At 41.2% G+C, this 21,198-nt stretch overlaps 4 protein-coding genes and 1 long non-coding RNA gene across 7 annotated transcripts in view; 2 read left to right on the top strand and 3 right to left on the bottom strand.

The window, feature by feature from the left end:
* The window catches only part of LOC130689811 (eukaryotic translation initiation factor 3 subunit F-like), an 86,764-nt gene that overhangs the window by 27,423 nt on the left and 38,143 nt on the right, over positions 1-21,198 (bottom strand). The gene's annotated exons all lie outside the window — the stretch shown is intronic.
* On the top strand, positions 47-7,753 carry LOC130689813 (mitogen-activated protein kinase kinase kinase 11-like). 3 transcript variants are annotated; one of them, XM_057512753.2, is made up of 15 exons: positions 47-1,120; positions 1,237-1,420; positions 2,632-2,961; positions 3,081-3,256; positions 3,316-3,399; positions 3,472-3,649; positions 3,841-3,918; positions 4,186-4,344; positions 4,492-4,731; positions 4,789-5,014; positions 5,085-5,439; positions 5,511-5,711; positions 5,777-6,127; positions 6,198-6,554; positions 6,617-7,753. In XM_057512753.2, the coding sequence occupies exons 1-15, from the start codon at positions 431-433 to the stop codon at positions 6,698-6,700; spliced, it is 3,693 nt and encodes a 1,230-aa protein (XP_057368736.1). In that variant the 5' UTR covers positions 47-430; the 3' UTR covers positions 6,701-7,753. The 3 variants fall into 3 exon arrangements, with proteins under 3 accessions (XP_057368736.1, XP_059351845.1, XP_059351844.1); XM_059495862.1 differs by lacking the exon at positions 4,186-4,344; XM_059495861.1 differs by lacking the exon at positions 3,841-3,918 and having other exon boundaries at positions 48-1,120.
* On the bottom strand, positions 8,363-10,397 carry LOC130689808 (uncharacterized). Its single transcript, XM_057512749.2, has 2 exons — positions 9,922-10,397; positions 8,363-9,742 (listed from the first exon to the last, which is right to left on the bottom strand). The coding sequence occupies exons 1-2, from the start codon at positions 10,109-10,111 to the stop codon at positions 8,586-8,588; spliced, it is 1,347 nt and encodes a 448-aa protein (XP_057368732.1). The 5' UTR covers positions 10,112-10,397; the 3' UTR covers positions 8,363-8,585.
* Positions 11,176-13,095, bottom strand: LOC130690291 (mitochondrial basic amino acids transporter-like). Its single transcript, XM_057513299.2, has 6 exons — positions 13,004-13,095; positions 12,811-12,929; positions 12,460-12,697; positions 12,201-12,357; positions 11,991-12,112; positions 11,176-11,904 (listed from the first exon to the last, which is right to left on the bottom strand). Exons 1-6 carry the CDS (start codon positions 13,041-13,043, stop codon positions 11,663-11,665), a joined length of 918 nt encoding a protein of 305 aa, XP_057369282.1. The 5' UTR covers positions 13,044-13,095; the 3' UTR covers positions 11,176-11,662.
* Positions 12,583-13,240, top strand: LOC130690294 (uncharacterized). The gene is made up of 2 exons (XR_009000936.1): positions 12,583-12,719; positions 12,774-13,240. It is a non-coding gene; the product is annotated as an uncharacterized LOC130690294 (long non-coding RNA).

Below are 21,198 nucleotides of genomic sequence, written 5' to 3'. Positions count from 1 at the left end.
CAAATTATATTGAGCCTCGTTAGGGGGCGCTGTTCTTGTACTGCATATTTTGTTGTGTAAAAAAAAATGGTTAAAATGGCGTTTAGTGTTGTCGGTGGTCTGTGTGTGTGTGTGTAAGTGACCTGCTGACCAAAATATGGGAGGTATTCATAGTATGAAACTCATAGCTGTGTGTTAGGCAATAAGAAGCTGTGGACTTTTTCTGCATCTGACTGTGCCCATACGAATTGTGATCGCAAATTGTGTTATACAAATTGAAATAGAAGTAATACAAGGACTGGGAAACAAACAATCTGCATTACGTATCGGGGTTGTCGAGGAAACTCATGGATGATGTGCTATTCCATCATAAGGATACTGGAGTAGTATTTGATGAAACTTCCGAAGAACCAGGAGGAATTTATTTTCATTGATGAGGGGGCCTTGACGAATGCCTCCTCTCGATGCCTCCTGGATCACTCGCACCCACCAAATGGAATCAAGCAAATTTGCCAGCCGTTTGCCAGCTGGAGAAGGGAGACGCCTTAGAACCAGTGCTAGTCCAAATCCACCTTACAGCCAGCAACAATATCAGCAGCCTGCAAGCCTGAATCTGACCTGGACAGATAGCAGTAGCTCAGGCAGTCAAAGTAGACAGAAAAGACTGTCAACTTGCACAGCTCAGTTTGACTATGATGCCCAAGGAGAAGACGAGCTTAGCTTACGCAGAGGCCAAGTGGTAGAGATCCTTTCCAAGGATGCTAAAATATCTGGTGATGAAGGCTGGTGGACGGGTAAAATTGGTGACAAGGTGGGTATCTTCCCATCAAATTTTGTGGCCGAAGAAGAAAGTGACCGCGTTTCCAGCCAACGTCACAGGAGAGGCAATCTCTTTGATGAAGACGACCAACCGATAGAAATCGACTTTCGAGAATTACAGTTAGAGGAAGTCATAGGTGTTGGTGGATTTGGCAAAGTATACCGTGGTATCTGGCGAAATGAAGTGATTGCCGTTAAAGCAGCTCGCCAAGATCCTGATGAAGACATCAGTCTCACGCTTGATAACGTCCGTCAAGAGGCATTGGTCTTCTGGAGGCTACATCACGAGAACATCGTCGCGTTGAAGGGTGTCTGCCTTCAGGTAGGCCCTTGTCACTGAGTTTCAGTCATGATTTTTTTATTTATAACGTACCATCATTTTTGTCCCCTTCTCCTTCTTTTTTTTTTCTTTGAATATCCATGTCTGGATATAAATAGGAACCTAACTTATGTCTGGTGATGGAGTACGCCCGTGGTGGGCCGTTGAACCGAGTCCTTACTGGCCGCAAAATTCGTCCCAGTGTTTTGGTTGACTGGGCCATTCAGATTGCGCGTGGAATGAATTACTTGCACAATGGGGCTCCGATCTCACTCATTCACCGCGACCTAAAGTCGTCAAACGGTAAGTACATTTCCATCCATCATTGACCGTTTTGGCGACACGACCAAGTCCTTTATGTTGTGTGGGAGTTGATTCAACGTCCTTGACAGTCGGGCACAGGTCTTACAAGGTCTTGACAAAACCTTTTATGGGAAATAGATAAATATGTTTTGCGCTCGGTTTGGTCCTGCTTCTATCATCCACCTCAACTTCCATTTCTATTGTTGCGTGCATCGACGGCCGATGCCAAATACCAACCGGAAAAAAGAATAGATAGACTTCTTGGCAAACCTCTCTTTGTTATTTATGATATTCTTTTTGAGTTTGGAGTATTCCCGGCTGCTTGTGCTACTATTCTCCGATTCGCTTTGTCACCCGTCGTCCATTTCCATATCAATTCATCGCTCGGCTAATGCATTATTCATAAGAGGAAACCCGATTCAATCTCATTTCGTCGCTCCCCCCCCCCCCTTTTTTCGTTCGGCCGTCACTGTCGCTCGTAGGGAACGTATCTTGTCTCTCTTACTCAGCGTAACCGTCACATCTCCTAAAACCCGTGAAGATTTCGAGAACACTGCCTTTTCATGATGCGGCGTAGGATCAATGTCATGTCAGGGTGTGTTGGCAGCAACACGAACATAATCTACGACTGGGGTTCTACGTTTCTATTCTTTTTAAGTAACAGTCTTTTTGAAAAGGGGGGAATGGTATGATGACCCGTTATTATTATTTTTTTCGCCCGTTCTAGCGTGGAATTGTGTTGCAGATGGCACGTGGGGCACGTGCCCGATACGTATCGCAGAATATATTGCGTGTACATAGTTGCTCTTTTTCCAAGACCTCGATTGATCTCCCCCCTTTTGCCCCCCTCTCTCGAACCCCCTTGTAGGTTGAGTACAATGGGCACACAAAAGAGAAGGGGAGGACCTGGCATGATGGATGGATTATTTTTAGAGGGAGACTTTCTTTTGTTATTGTTGTTGTTGTTTCAGCTGCTTACGGCCTCATTAGGCAGCCGGCAATCGGTGAGAGGTTCGTATGAAACAATAGCGCCGCGTCGATGATGGGAACGCTTGCAAACACGAAGAACGGAATGGATATCTGGGGGGAAGGATATCTCGAGTCATGTTGTACCCATTAGTCATTCGGGATTTCGTAGAGAAACAATGAAAACGACTGGGGCGAGTGTACAGCAAGCGGAATGTTATCATAATGGACTTTTGTATGCGTAGTGCTGATAGCGGAACCGATAGAAAACGAGGACCTGCAGTTCAAAACGCTCAAGATCACGGACTTTGGGCTGGCTCGCGAGGCGTACAAGACGACGCGAATGTCGGCCGCCGGTACCTATGCCTGGATGGCGCCCGAGGTCATCAAATCGTCGACCTTCTCCAAAGCCTCCGATGTCTGGAGTTACGGCATCGTCCTCTGGGAGATCCTGACGGGAGAGACGCCATACAAGGGCATCGACGCGCTGGCCGTCGCCTACGGCGTGGCCGTCAAGAAGCTGACACTACCTATTCCTACCACCTGCCCGGCGCCCTGGAAAAACCTCATGCAGAGTACGGATTTATTTATTTTCGATATCGAAAACATTATGCTGAGCAAGCGCGTTGGCCCGTTTTTTTTTTTTTTAAAGAACGTGATGACGACTGATTTTTCTCTGTATACTCTCTCGCAGTGTGTTGGGAGCCAGAAGCTCACGATCGGCCCTCCTTTGAAAAAATCCTGATGCTCCTGGATGAAGTTGCGCGGTCAGCGTTCGCTCAGACCCCACACGAGAGCTTCCATACGATGCAAGAAGATTGGAAGATGGAAATCGAAGCCATGTTCGATGACATACGGGTTAAAGAAAAGGTAATTTAATGTCGTTTTTCATGTTTTTTATAATTAATCGTTTTAATTAAAAAAAATAGGAATTGCGTTGCCGCGAAGAGGAACTGCGTCAAGCCATGCTCCAGCAGAAAATTCACGAAGAGCATCTGAAAAAGCGTGAACAGGTAGTTCTATTTTTCTTTTCATAATTAACGCGTTCTATAAAAAAAAAAATGAGTACCTTCATCTGATGACAGGAATTGGCGGAGCGGGAAATTGATCTACTCGAACGCGAGCTGAACATGATGATGATCCAACAAGAACGCGCCGCGGCCGCTGCTGCTCCGACGCCTAAAAAACGCAAAGGCAAATTTAAAAAGAGCCGTTTGAGGTTACTGAAAAAGGACGGCGGTCATCACATCTCTATGCCAACGGGTAACACACCCATTGAACTTGCAGTTTTGTATTATGAGCGTTTTTTTTTACCTTGTTTGTAGAAACAGTGCCCTCCTCTTTGTGTTGCTAGACATTTCCCTGCGTGTGTGTGTGTGTGTGTGCGTGCCTGAGTGTGTGTGCATCTGCGCGAGTGTGTTTGTGTTGTGTGTTTATTCGTTTTTCTTTTTTAGACTTTCGCCACAATATAACGATACAGTTGACGCCCTCGCGTGCCGAGCTTAACCGGCTCCAAGTTCAAATGCAAAATGGTTTGTACCAGTGCAGACGTTTGGTGTCCTTCTGTCGTAATTCGTTCTTACCAAACAAGGGTTTGACTAATCCCCCCCAATCTGTGTACATCGTTTCATAATTCCGCATGCGAGGGCTTCCCGTGACTCATATCTTGTTATATATTCTATTCACGTAGATAAACAATGGCAATTAATCACTTCTTTGCCTCTCTTTTTTTTTCTTTCTCTCCCTTGTCTCTGTACTTTTCTACCGCTGCTCTTCTTTCTAATGGTCCGGGAGAAAAGACTTCCGGCATAACCTCACAGTCCAGCAGACGGAGGGTGGTTTTATGGAACTGCGTCACCCATGTACTGTGGTGGCCGGAGGCGACAACGGGGCCCAACTGGATCCCTCCGCCGTCGAAAACTCTTCTTCTACCATCGCTAGACTTAAGGCTATCGCATGTGAGTACTACTAACCCACTCTTGAAACATCCTTTTTTTTCCTTCTTTATATTAATTCGGTTGTGGTTAAAAACGGGTATAACACGTTTGTATTGAAAGCTGTTTTGATTTGAAAAATAAGAAAAACTTGTTTTTACCTTTCGCTAGTTCCGGCCGATGGAGTTAAAGGGAAAACATGGGGCCCGAGTACGGTACACCAGAAAGAACGTGCTCATATTCGGCCTGTTGTAGAGAGAGCGGAAGGACACCGTCAATGGAGCAGATCAGCACCAAATTTGGAGAAAACCCAAAAAGGATTGTTGGCTGCTGCTGCTGCGGCAGCGGCCGCTGCAACCCAAAGTGGCCATCCTTCGTCCCTTTCTACGTCATCCACACTTCCAGAATTGGGTAAAGCAATTGCTACACACAAAAAATATCCCCCGCATTATTTCATATCTGTTGTAGATCGAATGGATAATGGATCAACCCCACGCTCTCTTCCGCCCGGCTATGTCGCCGGAATCAACGGCTCTTCCGCCAGTGGTAGCGCCGATACTAAACGGGCCAAAGGCGGTTTAGAACTTCATTTGTTCAACGCAGCAGCCATGTTGGCCGGAGTGGCTTTGGGCGGAGACATCCGCTATTCCGGAGTCACTATGCTCCAACCTATTCGTCCGTCACAGAATAGAAGGTTAAACATAATTACTTAAAAATTGCCGGTAAGAATATTTTATTAACATGTGGCTCGTCCAATGCAACAGAGCCAGTCAAGATGACGATGTATCGGACCCCAGAAGGTGGGGGTACGCAAGTGCTTCCACTACCTTGACGAATAACGAAGTAGCCGCTCGTTTGTCTTCCGCCATTGGAGATTACGAGTTGCCGACGTCTCCATACGCCTTGGCTGGAGCCACGGCTGGAACATCGTCGAATCCCGGAGTCTATTCGCATAACACCTACCATGGACAGGTGCGACATCAACGAACGCCACTCGTCATGGACAATCCCAAACCACTGCGGTTCATCGATAATCCACCTGGACCGTTGTATTCGGCATCCACCTTGGGCGCTTATCATCAAAGAAGACGATCTTCCAATGCCAGTAACGATAGCGAAGTAAGATTGCAAACTAACCATAAACTTTGATTTCGTTGTTAAAAATAATTAATAATTTTTTTAAAAATTAGGCTTATAGTGGCGGTGGTTTCGACCCGGTTCGGATGGAGACCGCTGGATATGTAGGCGGAGAACGTGGGTATGAGCAATACGGTAGTGGTTATCCAGGCAGCAACGATCATGGCCGTCCTCCGCCTCATCCGGCTTCAGGCCATTACTCCACAGCTGGCGACTGGAACCCTTTGTCCTATCGAGGATACGGAACTGAACAGGTAAATCCCGATGATCTGACTGCAGTTATTGAAGTATCGGTTTTCTCCATTACGTTGTCTAATAGGTTCGCCAACCCGATAATCTACACACGTATGAAAACACAGGGAATCTCAACACGAGTGTCAATAGTCGTTTGCCGGGCAGAATGTACGGAGCCGGCAATAGCGCCAATCATCGTCGAACATCATCCAACGTCTCAAACTCTTCGATAGGTGGCATTATTGGGTTAGCCAACAGCTCCAACGTCAACCCGAGTTTCCGTCTTGAAGACGAACTTGATACGGTGCACGTCCAAGGGCCTCCAACACAAGGACGAGTAGTTTTTGATTTGGATCCTCGTTCGAGTGCCTCTCCCGCAACACCGTTCCGAATCGCTCGTCAAAATTCATTAGAAATGGAACGGCCTGGTACATTGGTAAGTTATAAGACCGAAGGCATTTCCTAGAATACAAGTGATTCATTTGCATTTTGCATGTGACACGCAGGGCTTAGAACCACCTCGATTGCGTTCCAGTCTGAGAAAGACCAACTATTCTGTGGTAAACAGCGTCATCGGAGGATGTGGAGCGGGTAGCAATAGCAGGGCGTGGAATTCTTCCAGTGCAGGTGGAAGCGGTGGAGGATCTGGTGGAGGTACTCCGACCAATCCAACTCCGCCCGACTCGATGCACAGTGAAGACAGCGGTATGTCGGCCAAAGAGACCAGTTCATCGCAACATTCAAGCGTTTCAGCCCCGCGCGTCCGTTTCTCGCCGGTCGCCGCCTCGTTCAGCGGAGACGGCCGCACTTTAATGGACATTCCGGTTCAAGGTCAAAGCCAGGACTATACGATTCCTCTGAAGGTAATTTTCAGCTTTAGAGCTTTTAACGTAAAATGTTTTTAAGACGTGATGTGTTGATGTAGGCTGCGAGACCAGTGCGTCGCGACTATCTCGCTTCGCGATCATCCAAGTCAACCTTGAGTGAACTGGAGCGCGAGTTCTTGTGATGGACACACACGAGCATCACTGTCGGCAACAAAATCAGGTCAAAAATTTTTTTTTAGATGTATAGCGAATTTGAGATTGCTTTTTATCGTCGACTTTGACTTTTTCATTTGAATGATCTGAGTTGACAGTTGATCGATTCTACTTCATATTCCAGAACAAATAGTTAGGCGATGTGTCCGAAATTGTGTCTGAGCTAAAAAAAAAAAAAAAAGAGAAAAAAAAAAACAACACCTGTGATGTCGGTAAAAAAAACAAGATGAAAAACAGTGAAAATAACATTCCGCCATATCAAACTCCCTTATGTTTTACCCTAAAACGCAACCGTTTTTTAAAGATTAGGTTTTGTTTTTCTTTCTTATTTTTTGAACTCTCCCCTGCCTAGTATTGTTGCTTGATTGTGTGGCAAAGGAGAGATCGTTGACACTGAAAAACATGAGTCGCTTTTTTTTTTTTTAATCTTTTTTTCAATTTTGCTTTACGTGTAAACCTCTATACATAAACGTTCTTTTAAAAAAAATTATATACATATGTATAGCGAACACATAATTCCTTTCTCCCCTCGCCTGGACTTCTATTTTGTTAAAGAGAGAAAGAAAAAAGAAAACACTATCAATCACAATCTGCCTCGTGTGTGTCCCCCATCACCTTGTTTTGATTCAGCGTGTGTGTCTTTGATCCCCTGATGATGGCAGCTTTGGATGAATCTGACGGCTTCATTTTGAATCCTATTCTCCTTTTGTTTGACCGTGGCAATCGACGATTGACATATACCAGTGCTTTGAGACAACGATGCATTCCTCCTAACCTTTTCTCTTCTTATTTTCACTTACTATTATTTGATTCTCCCTTTTTGTTGTTCTGGATGTAAATATTTGTGATGCTGATGATCAAAAAACGGCGACGCACCACACATCCCTCTTGTAAGAGAAGAATACTTAAATCGTAGTAGTCCGTGGGTTGTTGTCCGTGCTGAAAAAAAAAATAAAGAATTATATGATGAATGATGTCGGTCTATTGTGCTGGGACGAGAAATACAGTGCCAATCGAACGTCTCCGTACGAACTGATTTCTTTTTTTTTCCTCCTTAACGAGAAGATTGTAATCTCACTTGCAAAAAAAACATTAGTTTTAAAAAGAACTGAAAATCATGGCAAATTCTCTCCCCACAATGTACAGCACGATAATGACATTCCACCAACATTGAAAAAAAAAATAATATTAATAATGAAAAAAAAAAATAAACAACGGCGACATAAAACACATTACACACGACCACGCATTATGTTACAGCGTAAAAAGCGAGTAGGGAAACTGGTGCAACTTAACAAGACATTGGCCAAACGAGTGGCGTTGTTCATTTTCGGTTTAAAAACATGGCACAGGAGAGGAAGTTTGGGCTGGAAAACGAAACAAAAAATGAAGAGATTAGTAGAAGAAAAATGAAGAGGCTGTTGGACGAGTCTTTGGGCGAATGGAAGGAATCATCAAGTCAACATTTCATGAATCGTACCTAGAATTGCAACGTTTAAGATAGAGATGGCTGAGGCACTTTCATGTTTTGGTAACTTCCCCAGTTCCGTCTCCACACAGCGTCACTGGGTCAATTCATTTTGGTCTACGTATCGACATAGGATTCCATGACACTCCACCGTTATTTTAAAAAAAAATGAAGAGAGGAAGGCAGAGTACAAACGAGATTCCCTGGTCAATGTAACAAGAGCATTTTTCATTCTATTTTTGTTTAGGAGAAACAGTACGATGAAACGGGTTGGGATTTATTTTAGAGAGCAAAGAAATGTACATGTTGACCGGACGAGATTTCCACTGGAGAAACAAAGAAACCGACTGTTTTTGATAAAAAGATTGAGAAAGGAAACTTTGAAATTAGGAGTGCTCTCGAGCTCGTCTAATGGTCAAATTGAGCGGGACATCGTCGTCATCATCGTTACAATCAGGCGGCGTGGGCACCCGTGGTAATCGGTTGCCCAGGCTTTCTCTTCGAGAGGAGCTTGGACCAGGTCGGGCTGCCAGAGTTGCAGACGATCCTGGAGCCAAAGAATTTGGAGGAGGAAATGCTGATACAGGGTAAGGCAACCATACAGGTGGTTGAAGGGGGCGCGAACCGCCAGCTAACGAAATGGCCCCGTCCCTTCGCTGATGGGACACCAAGCTCTTGTTTCTTACTCCATTGACAGCCTGGACATTATTCGCGGCTAGCGGAGGAGCTTTCCGTAACAGCGAGCGAAGAAAGGAGGAACTGCACGAAGCCACTGCTGCTGCTTCTTCCTGCCGCTCCTTGTTGAGCAAGGAATCGATGCTGTAGCTGCTTTGGCGATCATAGACTTTGCTTGGCTGGAGAGAATGGGCCACTGCAGCCGCCGCAGCTGCGGCCATTGCGGCAGCCGAATGCGTCGGTAAAGGTGTGGCTGGCATGAGTGCTTTGGCTTTCTTCAAAACACTAGAAGATGGACTGGACGATTTATCGTGGAGCCGAACTTTTTCCATGTCACGTAGGAGACGCTTCCTCGGCGAAACTAGTGTTTCGATTCGCTCTATTGGCGCCGCACTCGCCACCATTTTCTTTGAAAGTGCCTTTTCGAGAAGGCGCGAAGTGATCGCAGACACGCTTGGCCGAGCCGAGCTCTTTTTTCTCCAGCCGACTTTACATTGGTCACACTCGGAATTGGGTCCCACATGACACTGCTCTATCGAGCGAAAAGGTCTTCGTCGTTGACTCCACTGGTATCGACATCGTTCACGGCCTTTAAGGGCAAACATAAATCCCTCTACATCACTGGTTGTCCGTTTGTTCATAGGATTGGGATTCTTCCATCGAGTTTCTCTTAGCCACGGTGACGACTGAGATTGAACAGATGATTCATCACTGACACTAAAAGATGCACTGCTCTCCTGGCGCACAGTACTTCCCGGCGTGGAACACGATGGTGGGGGAGGGGGCCAATACGTTTTTTGCGTCACAGGAACCCACCACGTTTTCCCGTTTTCCCGCCGATCGTTCAACTCCAAAACTATTTTTCCATCTGTAATACAATGGAAAACCATTTCAGGATTATGTGATTTCAAAGGTACGAAATGTTTTAATCGTTAATAAAGAGGACTAGAAAAGCAAGTTGATTTACTGATCAACCATCCAGCGAACTTCTGCACAACATCTCCCAGAAAATTATATAAAATTGTAACTTCTGAATGTGTTGGTTACCAAAGTAGAATTGAAGTCTTCCTCCTTCAGGGGTTTTATGCTTGGTTTCAAAGTCACTGCTATCCTCTGACTTTACTTTGCTGTGTAATAACGGTGAACTTGGTGATTTGGGCACACAAGTTTCAGGGCTCTGAATAGCCTCGTCGGCTTGTGATGCATCACCAGAGTAGTCCATGGTCACGTCAGACATAATTATCTAACAAAATCCGGAAAGGCGTAGATTTGAAACCTAGCCAGGGATCATTTTTCCCGATTCAAAGTGACACACCTGCTGCAGTTGACGATCCACAGCCAACTTTCTTGCGAGATTTACCCATTGCAATTTTAGTTTAAATGACGTTGATTCAATGGATATACCAATAACATGTTGATTTAACACTCAAGACGATCCATTGCTTTAGCAAGTACTAAGTATCTAAACGACAAATTAATAATCAGATCTTGAAAAATAACAACTATGTTTGGCAGCCATGAAAAACACAGCGTTGACAGATCTACTAAAAGTCGATAACCATGCAACGTATTTTAATTGAACATTTGTATTTTTCATCTTTCTTTTTCACAGAAACTTGAACTACGATGGTAAAAGACTGAGCTGCAGCTTAACTTGATTAAATTAAATCGAAATGACACCCAATGTGCTTTTACATTTTTGGTGAATCCCGTCGGTAAAGCCTGTAGCACGAGGTAGAGGAAAGAACGACGTATTCGAAACATGCAGCAACAAAAACAAGGAACAGGTTTGTATTTTGCTAAGTCTGCTCACTTCAGAATTGCAAAAAAGAGTGCATATTCGTTTAAAACATAAAGAAACCTGTATAAATATTATTCGTCGAAGGTCGTAGGAAGAAAAATAAATACTCGGTATAAAATGACTAATGGCAACGTATGACGTAGTTAAGATTTTGGGTATGCCTAAAATGATGTTATGCAATGAAGCATTCCGTTTAGTAAATAGGCTGCATGTTCACACTTCATTCGAGAAAGTTATATAAAGACTAATATTTTTAAACATTTGTATTTATATATGTTTGTGTACATATATATTTAATCCATATTTTGAATTGAACACATGCCATGCAGAAAACGAAAATTGTGCCAACTTGTCCCTACCCTCAAACACCCCACCAAAGCAAAATCATAAAAATCACCCCTGCCATTAGACATTTGTTTACTGACTGTCTAGTTGCAATGTTTAATGGCTTGAAACAGATGGTAATATCTTTGAGATGAAAGAATAATAAAAGAAAATGAAAAAGAAAAAAAAAAATCTTTGTTAGCATAACCCTAAAATTGAATAAACGGAAGAAAGGACAGCTATCTTTAAGAGAAACCCGTTCAATTATACATGCATTTGGCTAAAATGTTTATGGCAGTGGAGAACAACGTGACTTAAAAAAAAAAAGGAAAATATAGCAACCAACTAAAAAAAAAAAAGAAAAGAAAAAAATGATTAAATATTTTGAAATGGCTATAAATTTTTTGCTTTTCCGTCAGGAGCGACTTCCAAAAAAGTCGAACGTTTCTTCCAATTTGGAACATCACCATTTTACAAAAGGCAAGGTTTACAGAGTACTGCAGATTGCATCAGCCCACGCTATTAATGTTTACGTTCCCCTCCTCCTACCTTGACCGTTGAGAAATTTCCATTCTACTCGCCAACGATGCCACGACAAAATGACGTATCATCGTCTCACGACCAAGTAGGTGATGTGTAGTAGCTATTTCGTAAAACTAGCGGTCACCTCTGTGTGGTCAAATGCGTCAAGGTACTCTGATAGACGAAGAATGTCGCAGCGTTTACGATCATTGCGCGAAAAGCGATAGCCAAAAATCCGCGAAAGAAGACGGGCAAGCCTTCCGCCTTATAAGAAACGCGTACGCAATCTAGCATGCCACGATACTTTGGATTAACAATGCAATCCGCCTGGATACGAGATTTGACGACGTCAATCGGCAACACTGCAACCCAAGTTACAGTTCCTGTGATGGGGAATTAAATAAGCTTTGGTTATCTTGCTAATGAATGGCTATTACGAAAACGAAGTGCAAAAAGAGAGCCAATTTACCAGTTATACCACCGGCAATCAAAGCCAGCAAGCCATCACCCCATCCGCCCGTCGAGTACTTTTTACCCTCTCGTAGTATCAGTTCGTAAAGGAACATGTAAAGGCCGTAAGATGGCCCGTCTCTGGTACGTAATAAATTGTACACCGTTAGATGGCCTCAGCTGTTTATCACGAAACAGGATAATTATCGCAGGTAATTTTCTTTTTTACCTCCAAAACATAGGAACAAGACCCTTATACCAGGCCCTAATTCCATGTGTTTTATACATTGTCATTAAGCAATCAATTGGCCCCTTGAATGGTTTACTGGCAATAGGACTAGTATTTAGAGAGCCATTTGTCTTTGGTAGAGGACCATTTCCAGCACCTGCATCAATGAGATAATGGTACTTTACACAAGCATTTAAATATAATGCTCCATAATAATAAGGCATTTAATTTTAACAAAGTACAATAAAGGTGTGCTCACCTGATCCAGTTTGGAGTTTGATTTTGACAAGATCCACTGGGCAACAGACCAACAGTTGCACTGTACCGGCCACCATGCCAGCAGCTGTAACTATTTTATAGTCTGGCATGCTGTTGGCAGGTTTTTCAGATACTTGCAACATCAGTTTGACAGTGCCACCATAAACACCAAAAAAAGTGGCATTGACTAAAGCTGCAGTGCAAATTGGGGAGCTCAACCCTTTGAATAATCCAGTAGCCTGTTCACAATAAGTCAGACAAGTACAGTGAATGTTTACTCTTATCTAGTTATTGGAGTTAATCCATTTTCCTAAGAGATTTTGTTGGTGTAAGGAAAAAGAAATGAGCTTACCCCTTCATTTTTCAATGCCAACTGGACACAGCGACGCGTGGTCAAATGTCCATGAAGATGAGTTTGTTGTCGCACTTTTATCGTGTCGATCGGATGCCCAAAAAACGTGCCAGCTATCCCTGTTTGAATAAAACTTAATGAAGATAATTTTAAATGTTTAACCTGCTGGATTTATTGGTTCGACAAAACACACCACCACAACATCCAGCGAAGAAATCCGTCCAGACGTCCATTCAAAATAGTGAACGACGACATCTGACGCTATGGAATTCAACTCACCCTTTGGACCTTATCCCTTGGGACCTTATCCAAATTAAATAGCCTATGGGGACTGTGTTTTTCCTATTGATAACAGCAAATACTTTTTTGATAAAAATATATGTATACACACCTACATTCTTCAATGTTGATCGACCCAAAAAGAATTTTTTTTTTTGAAAAACAATTGAAAGGCATGGCTAATGGTTTAAAGATAACGGTAGAAGATTCATCGTTGGCATTTGTCTCATTCTTTTTTATCATCTCGTTGCATGCGGTTGGATTATTGGTTACGCTTTTACGGAGAGCGAAAATTCCGTACAGCCTTACAATAGTATAATAGGAAAAAAAGGCAAATTAGCGGGAGCAAAGATGCATGACACATTTCACGGCGTGTTGACTGCTTGAGTTTTTCTGGGACATGTTCTACTCGATGTGGCACGAACGACAAAGAGGAATGTGTCCCCCGCGCTTACGTTTGATGAACTGTGTCTCGTTTTTTCAGTTTAAATCATTCGACATCTCTCTTTCTCTATTTCTACGTATAATCTTATTCATTTGCTTGTCATTACAAACAAACAAGAAAAATCCTTTCTTTTTCAAATAGATCATAAACGATTCAATAACACACGATGCGGAACTCTCACTCGGCAATAATGGCGATAAAAAAAATAGAAAAAAAAGGAGCAATAATAAAAAAAAAAGGTTCAGGCCCGACGGGCTCCGTTCCGAATCGGCTATTAATATTTCTCGGGATCGAACGCGGGAGCTCTAGCAACGCTGTTACTAGCTCGATACATATAGGGCTCTTGCTTTGTGTGTGTGTGTGTGTGTGTGGGAAAAAATGGGATCTTATATATCTTGTACATGCACGTTTATTATGTACGTAAACGTAAGTAATAGATATATATATATATATACACAGGGCATCTACGTGTATTTTCTTATTTATCGTAGCAATTCAGTCTCGCTTCGGCTGAGAACGAGCTCGATAAATGCCGGCAGAGGAAAATATCGTTTTTTTCGTTTAGCCATTTCTTGGTCCTGCACAGCTGCCACTTTTGTTTTGTTTTTGTTTTTTTCCGTGCTGTCGTTACAGTTTGTCGGATGCGTTATTTCCATTACCTTTTGTTCTCGTTCTTCTCAATTATTTTCGTGCACGTTTGTAATATAGAAAAAAAAATATTTAATTGAAAAACACAGGGGAAAAAACTTTGCTCGATGGATCAAGTACGCGCTTTTAAAACAGAATAGGTCACACAGACTACGTGGATGTATAACTCATTATTATTTGACTATTTTCAATGTTTAAATTTCGTGAATAACGGGAGCAACGGTCGTCGTCGATGGCGCTTTAAACATTTTTTGATTTAACCGACGGCCTTATCGCTAAGAACAAAAAATCAAAATGAAAGGGTTTCGTTGTACACATGTACGAGTGAAACAACTATCAATTACACACGTTGGTGTGTGTGTGCGTATATATCTTTTCATTCGTTCTTTAGTTCGTTTTTTTTTTCAAAGTTTTTTTTTTCCCATTTATTCTCGACAGGCATTTAACTCATCTCATCACAGGCAGGCGGGCCGGCCGCAGATTGCGTATTCACCGCATTCATGCATAATCCATTCGGGATGGATATATGTGTGGCATAGCCAACGACGAGGTATTTATATACGTAGAGAAAAGACGGGAGAGAGAGAGAGAGAGAAATGGTTCGAATTCCTAAATATACTGTTTTCTCATAGGCTTCTTCCCTTTTTTTCTTCGTTTCTTATCATCGTGAGTGTAGAAGAAGAGAAACGAAAATCTGATTCATGCAATTACAGAAGATGAAGGTAATTGCCTACAAGAGTCCGCGTGTTTCCCGTCATGCCGATCGTATGCCGAGGCCACCAAAAAAAAAATGCATTCTATCCATTACCGTATAATAACAGCGGGAAGAACGCATTTAAAAGCCGGTGCATATTGAACTTGTCTGGTCCGTGTGTAATCCCCCCACGAAAAGAATAAGAAAATAGAAATAAAAGAAAAAAGCGTGCGGGTGAAAAAAAGAAGAAATCCCCCACTCTTTTGAAAACTACTAACTACAATAATAACGACAACAACAAAATGAAGGGAGGGCGACCTATGTAGTTATCCCGATGACTGGCATGGCTGGGTTTCCTATCCCCCTTCCTTATATGAATACCTGGTGGTATAATTAAAGTGACTCAAAAACTTGGAGGCGAAAAACATTTCAAAAACACAGTTCAAGTGTTTCATCATGAAAAAGTGGAGGAACGGGACCAACAAAAAACATGGCCGCTCGTATATATAAAAAAAACGAGGGTTGGACAAAAGAAAAACATGGTGATATGCTTATACATTTCAATAAGAACTAAAGACATTCTGGTTTTGTTTCTTTTTTTTTTATTTCCCTTTCCTACGATTATATACGAAACAGAGTGTAAATGGTGTTTTTCCCTCGACATCCTGATTCTCATTTATATGTTTTTTTTTTTTTTTTTTTTTTTTACTAAACAGAGAGTTCCTCCTATTCTCTGTTTCTTTTTCTTTCTTTAAATGGTTAACATGTAAGAGGTTGTATGGAGAGCAAGTTGTTGTTAACTGTCGGATACTTACTGCCTTTTTCCGGAGTTCATTTTTTTTTTTTTGCTCGAAAGGAACTAAAAGAAAAGGAGATGGGCAAAACTTAACACACACAGAAAAGAAGTCGTTTTTCGTATATAAAAATGTAGTTGATGGCAAGCGCGGGTGAAAGGTTAAAGGTTTCTGCCAACCAACAACTAAAAAAAAACAGAAAGAATCAAAAGGATGAGAGTTTGACACGAACGAGAGAGTAATCCATTTGAACTTATACAATTGCCTAGTGCAAAACAAAGCCGGATGTGTTAGTATGAAACTATATCGAACTAACAGTATTTCTTAAATGTCACGTCTTCTAAAACCCTAGGCCCTCTAAATGCAATTCGCAATATCGGCAAATACACAGAGTTCGACTACGGGTCAATCAACGAGCCATAAATTCACGACTGTGAAAAAATGAACGAAAACTATGGGTGTTTGTAATACACGTGACACCATATCATTACAATTTTGAACAATAAATAATAACCATGGAATTATTTTTTCAGACAAAAAAAAAAAATAAATAAATAAAGGGACACTGTCAGTTGTTGGCTCACCGGTGATGAGACAATTGGTGAGAGGAAAAAAAAAATGAAATAGAGAAATATGATAAAGAAGGGAAATCATATATCTAGGGAAAAAGTCTAAGCAAAACGAGCCATGAACAACGGCTGGCTTTAAAAAAAAAAAAAAGTCCCGCTTCGTTGCTGTCGGAGAACTAAATATATAAGAGAGCAGTTATACGTCCATGTGTATACCATACCATCAGCTATATAGAACGCTATACATTTCTATTCTCCCATTGGTGAGTATAAAAGCCTACAAGAAAATTACAGGTTTTTTTTTTAAACACCCACCCTCTAAAAAAAAAGAAGGTTCTTTTTTTTTATGACGGCCGGAATAAGCAGCCGGCCATAGATATATACCTCAAAATGGTCTACACGGCCATTTTTCCGCTGAGTTACAAATTGAAACAAAACAAGCGTGTATATATATATACTGAGAAATTCTTTTTTTTTCTTTTTTTGAAAGGGCAAATACATACGGTAAGTAAGGAGGAAGGGGGGGGGGGGAATTGTTTTTCCAAAAACAATATGGTGCACACACTCTTTCCGGAAAATGAAACTAAATGTGCTTGGGGCCAATCAGCGATGAGGATATGTCAAATTTCCTTACACATGTACACCGTAGGCCTGGATCTATGTGTACATGCGTAGATAGGTAAACTGTACTATGCACTGGAACATATATTTCGATGCAGGGATGGGGGGAGGGGGAGAGTGCCCCTCATCCTCTGGAAAACAAAAAAAAGAGACAAATTATATACTTTTTTTTACCTGTGTTCTTTTTTTTTTAATATGCATGCGATATTATTGTTTTACTTTTTCTGTATGGGGGGGGGGGGGGGGGGTTATTGAATAGAAGCGCGGAAATCGAAACTACCGAGAACCCCGAAATTATTTTTCTGAAAATTGTTGAGTTCTACTTTTTGTGTGTTACACATGTCTTCTTGGAATGAACCCTTGTAATTAACTGGAAGGCTATGTACAAAAAGGCCTGTTCTATTTCTGGAAACAAGAAAACGAATTGCAATTGGATTCGATAAATTTTTGATTAAACGCTGGGAATTCACGGGAATTATTTAATCTACTTACAGATACGATTCATTTGAAATATACAAATGGTCTTTTTTTCCTTAAAAAAAATAAAACTATTGTTATTGTAATCATCGGTTGACACGACAGCTAGATCGGACTACACATAGCCTCAGCAACGACAGGATTACACCAAGCGTGACAAACGTTCTGATTGGCTTTCTAAACCTGTCGTGCATTGTTCAACCATCGCTTGTTTCAACGCCGGCAATAGTATAAGGAAGAAAATCAAATAAAAAAAATCATCCTAATTTTAGTTGACCATTTTTTTTTTTTTTATTTGTTCAATGAACACGAAAGTCGACACCGCCCGATGACACAATCCGATACGAAATTGAAACTTCGTTTTTTCAAAAGAATTTTTCAAACGTATTTTTTAACATGTATTTTCCTATAGATCTATTGATTTACGTTGATTCTTTTTTTTTTTTGATTTATCATTCCCAAGTGTATCGAAAACGAAACTCGTAACAATTTTTAATAAGAAACTATGACTGTCTGGCTGCCAGCGATAGGCAACATAAAAAACCATTTAAATCAATCGTCCCTTAATCCTAAAATTTCTATTGGTTAAAAAGAAGAGAGAGATATAGTTGAACGGATCGACGTGACGTCATTGAGTATATACGAAATAGGATTGGGGAAAAATGTAGACCACGTGGAAAGGTTAAAAAACAAAAAAAAATGTTTTGCAATCGATAGCGAAAGTCAGACAATAAGGGCGGAGAAAGGAAGTGGGCGACGTCGGCGTCTGGGCTGATCGTCTGACAGTCTTGTGACAAACTCGCTCCCAATGGCCTCTGATTCCCTTTTCCTTTTTTTCAAAACATCTTCTCTAGTTATTGTGTCCCGGGATTTTCGCTTCTCCCCTTTTTTTTCCTATTCTACATCGCCCAGTAACCGTGTGAGTGACAGAAGAACGAAGCCTCCGCATAGCACAAAATTCCCCCCTCTCGATTGTTTCGTTCATTTTTCTAACTTGACTTGACTTCTCTTTTTTTTTCTTTCTGGATATGTATATATGCCGATGGTTGTACCGACAGAGAGGGGGGAGGTATTGTTCTTGCACTGCTGTGTCCTATACATGTCCTCCGCCTCCCAAAGTATTTGGCGTTCTACGATTGGATTGGATGTACAGAGAGAAAACGATGGTTGTCCTCTGTTTGTGTGTCAGCGTGTGACTTGTTTCTTTGTTTCCGTTTCCTCTTTTTTTTTTCTGTTCTCCCCCCCCCCCTTTTTTTTTTGTTCGTCTACAAAAAAAAAAACCCAACGTCTTGTCAATTAACACGTCTTCCAACTCCTCCTACTTTTCACTGTCTGGTAACCACCACCCTTTTTTTTTATATTCTATTTGTTTCACATGTTTCTTTATATTTTTTTTTTTGTTTTTGCGTCCATCCGCATCGTCTGATTTCTGATTTGTTTCTCAGAGTTCCAGATGTCATCAGACTAGTTCGTCATTTATACTTCATTCGTCTTCGCATTTTGGTTTCATTTTGGTTTCGTTTCCTTTTCCTCCAAAAATATAAAAGGATCGGTTACAAAAGAAGGCCGATGTTAGCCTCTTTTAGTCACTGATGCAACTGGAACAATTTAAACTTGGTATGTGTCTACGCTATAATAAAATCAGGAACAATTTACGATGATTTTCATTGTTCCTCATTTTTTTTTTTTTATTTCTTCCAAAATTCATCGGGGTTGCTTACCTTCTTTTGTTTGTGGCAGCATATCTTCATATATACGGCCTCGTAATGGAATCCCCCACCAGGCGAAACGCCATTGAGAATTATACCCCGATTCGATATGAATAGTTACATTAAAACATTTAAAAGAAAAAGGACTAGGAAGGGGAGATAAAAATGATAGAAAGAAAATAAAAAAAAAATTATAACAATAGAAGAAAAGAACAACTCGCCTCGTTAAAATGTGAAAAGAATTACATAAGGAAATGGCATATAATGCGAGCAGCTTATCGTCTCTATTATACGAAACGAGGACGCCTAATTTAACGAACAAAATTCATATATTTTTTTTCCAATAATAATCAAAATATTAAGAGCGACTTACCGTATTGATACTTTCGTTTATGTGTTTGAACAACTTCCCTTATTCTCACGTGCATAATCTCTTCTCTTGCGTATAAAAAAAAACTAAACAAAAACAATCTTGATGCCTCAAGTTAAGTGAGAAGAGATGGGAGTTATTTCCGCTGGCATTTACGAGTCCCATTGGCTTGACGATCTAATAGGCCCTTTATATACACACACGCACTGCTGTGTGTCTCGTGTATACAACGTTTGCGTCTCTATGGTACATATAAAAGCAAAGTATATAGGGCCACTGCCGACGTTGCAACTGCTGCGTTATGATTATACGATGGGCAATCAAAGGCGTCGTCATATACTAAAATCATTTTTATTTTTATATTCTCTTTATACATACAACAGCAGCGCACATGTTTGTGTGTGTCTCTATTCGAGTTCGAGCATTTTAGCATGTGCTACGCTTACGCGTTGAATACATTAGTGCATTTCAATGATGCACGGCCTTATTTTCTTGACTGTGTTAAAAACGAGCGTCTCAAAGTCCCAACGCCTTGTTAGAATAAAATTTTTAACCCCTTTGCATAATTCGTGTTTATATTATATGAACTTATCTTAGAAGGATGTAGGTATAGGCGCTCAAACACTTATGATTGTTTGTGAGGGCCATCATTACGAACGACATCGTAACCAGACACTTCATTTTTTCTTGTTTCTCCTAAATTTCTTTTTTCTTATTTCACCAAGACTCAAAACTACGTCATCCTTTTCTGTTATCCTTCTCTTTTCAATTATTTTAAATTGTAATTCGTTTTTTCTTGTGTGTTCTGCTCGTGTCTGGCTTTGTATTTTTTGTTGTTCTCTACTGTCTCGAACTGCCGTCTCAGACGCGTTTGTCCCGCGGTGTTGTTGCTATCATCAAGGAACCCTTCGGTATATAGAACTGAACAAAAAGCACAAGGGGTTGATTACAGTCACGCTATGTATTTTTTTTTTGTTTTTCTTTCTCTCTATCCTTTTTTTTCACCTTGCTCTGTATATACTCAACATATAGCAGTTCTAATGTAGTTTCAGTTGCTGCTCGTCTCTCTGTGTATATCCAAAGTGCTATTACAACTGGTGTGTGTGTGTGTGTGTGTGAAACTGTTTTTTTTGCTGGGGGGAGAGGGGACTGTTTCACACAGACACGTATAAAAAAAAGGAAGAGAAACGAGACGTACAGAGAGAGCGAGAGAGAAAAAGATACACGGCAGGGCCACATAATTCGTTTGGATGCCCGCCAATCAGCTTTTTTCGTTACATGAACGACGCTGACGCTCATCGTATAAATACGTACAGTGGGAAAACTCGTCACTCGTCCGGCTCCTCCTACCTTCCTTCTATTTTTATTATATCCCCCCGTTGTTTATTTTTTCTTTGTTTTTGTTTTTTTTCCTGGCTCACTTATTAGACATTAAATTTTATTGAAAGGCACGTTCGTTTTGCTCGCATATCATCAAGCAAAAAAATGTAGTTCGGGTTGAATGTCCCCGTTGGATGCATAATCGTCGGACACTTGTGCGGCTGAGAAACAACAGGAAAACCAAGTAAACGAAATAAAAGTTAGTGACAAAATAAGAACGTGGAAGAAAACATTTTCGGCATTTTTGATGGTCTGCGTAACCGTCGGTCAACGTCGTTTGATGACCAAGACGACAGATGGCGTCAGAAGTGAATCCAGCAAACTTAAAAGCTATTAAAAAGTTTATTTCTCTATACTCTTGAATGTTTGTTACTCTTGTCTTTTGGACATCACGTAAGGTAA

Source organism: Daphnia carinata, chromosome 6, assembly GCF_022539665.2.
Source record: "Daphnia carinata strain CSIRO-1 chromosome 6, CSIRO_AGI_Dcar_HiC_V3, whole genome shotgun sequence".
Lineage (NCBI taxonomy): Eukaryota > Metazoa > Arthropoda > Branchiopoda > Diplostraca > Daphniidae > Daphnia > Daphnia carinata.
The sequence above is the reverse complement of the archived record's forward strand: the minus strand, read 5'-3'. Positions and strand labels throughout refer to the sequence as shown.

Coding starts and splice junctions, on each gene's coding strand:
- LOC130689808 (XM_057512749.2), bottom strand. CDS start 10,111: ATGTCTGACGTGACCATGGACTACTCTGGTGATGCATCACAAGCCGAC. Junction 9,743..9,921: donor AAGACTTCAATTCTACTTTG/GTAACCAACACA, acceptor ATTGTATTACAG/ATGGAAAAATAGTTTTGGAG.
- LOC130690291 (XM_057513299.2), bottom strand. CDS start 13,043: ATGGACGTCTGGACGGATTTCTTCGCTGGATGTTGTGGTG. Junction 12,930..13,003: donor CTTCGCTGGATGTTGTGGTG/GTGTGTTTTGTC, acceptor TTATTCAAACAG/GGATAGCTGGCACGTTTTTT. Junction 12,358..12,459: donor CAAACTCCAAACTGGATCAG/GTGAGCACACCT, acceptor TCATTGATGCAG/GTGCTGGAAATGGTCCTCTA.
- LOC130689813 (XM_057512753.2), top strand. CDS start 431: ATGCCTCCTCTCGATGCCTCCTGGATCACTCGCACCCACCAAATGGAA. Junction 5,015..5,084: donor CGTCCGTCACAGAATAGAAG/GTTAAACATAAT, acceptor CCAATGCAACAG/AGCCAGTCAAGATGACGATG. Junction 6,555..6,616: donor ACTATACGATTCCTCTGAAG/GTAATTTTCAGC, acceptor GTGTTGATGTAG/GCTGCGAGACCAGTGCGTCG.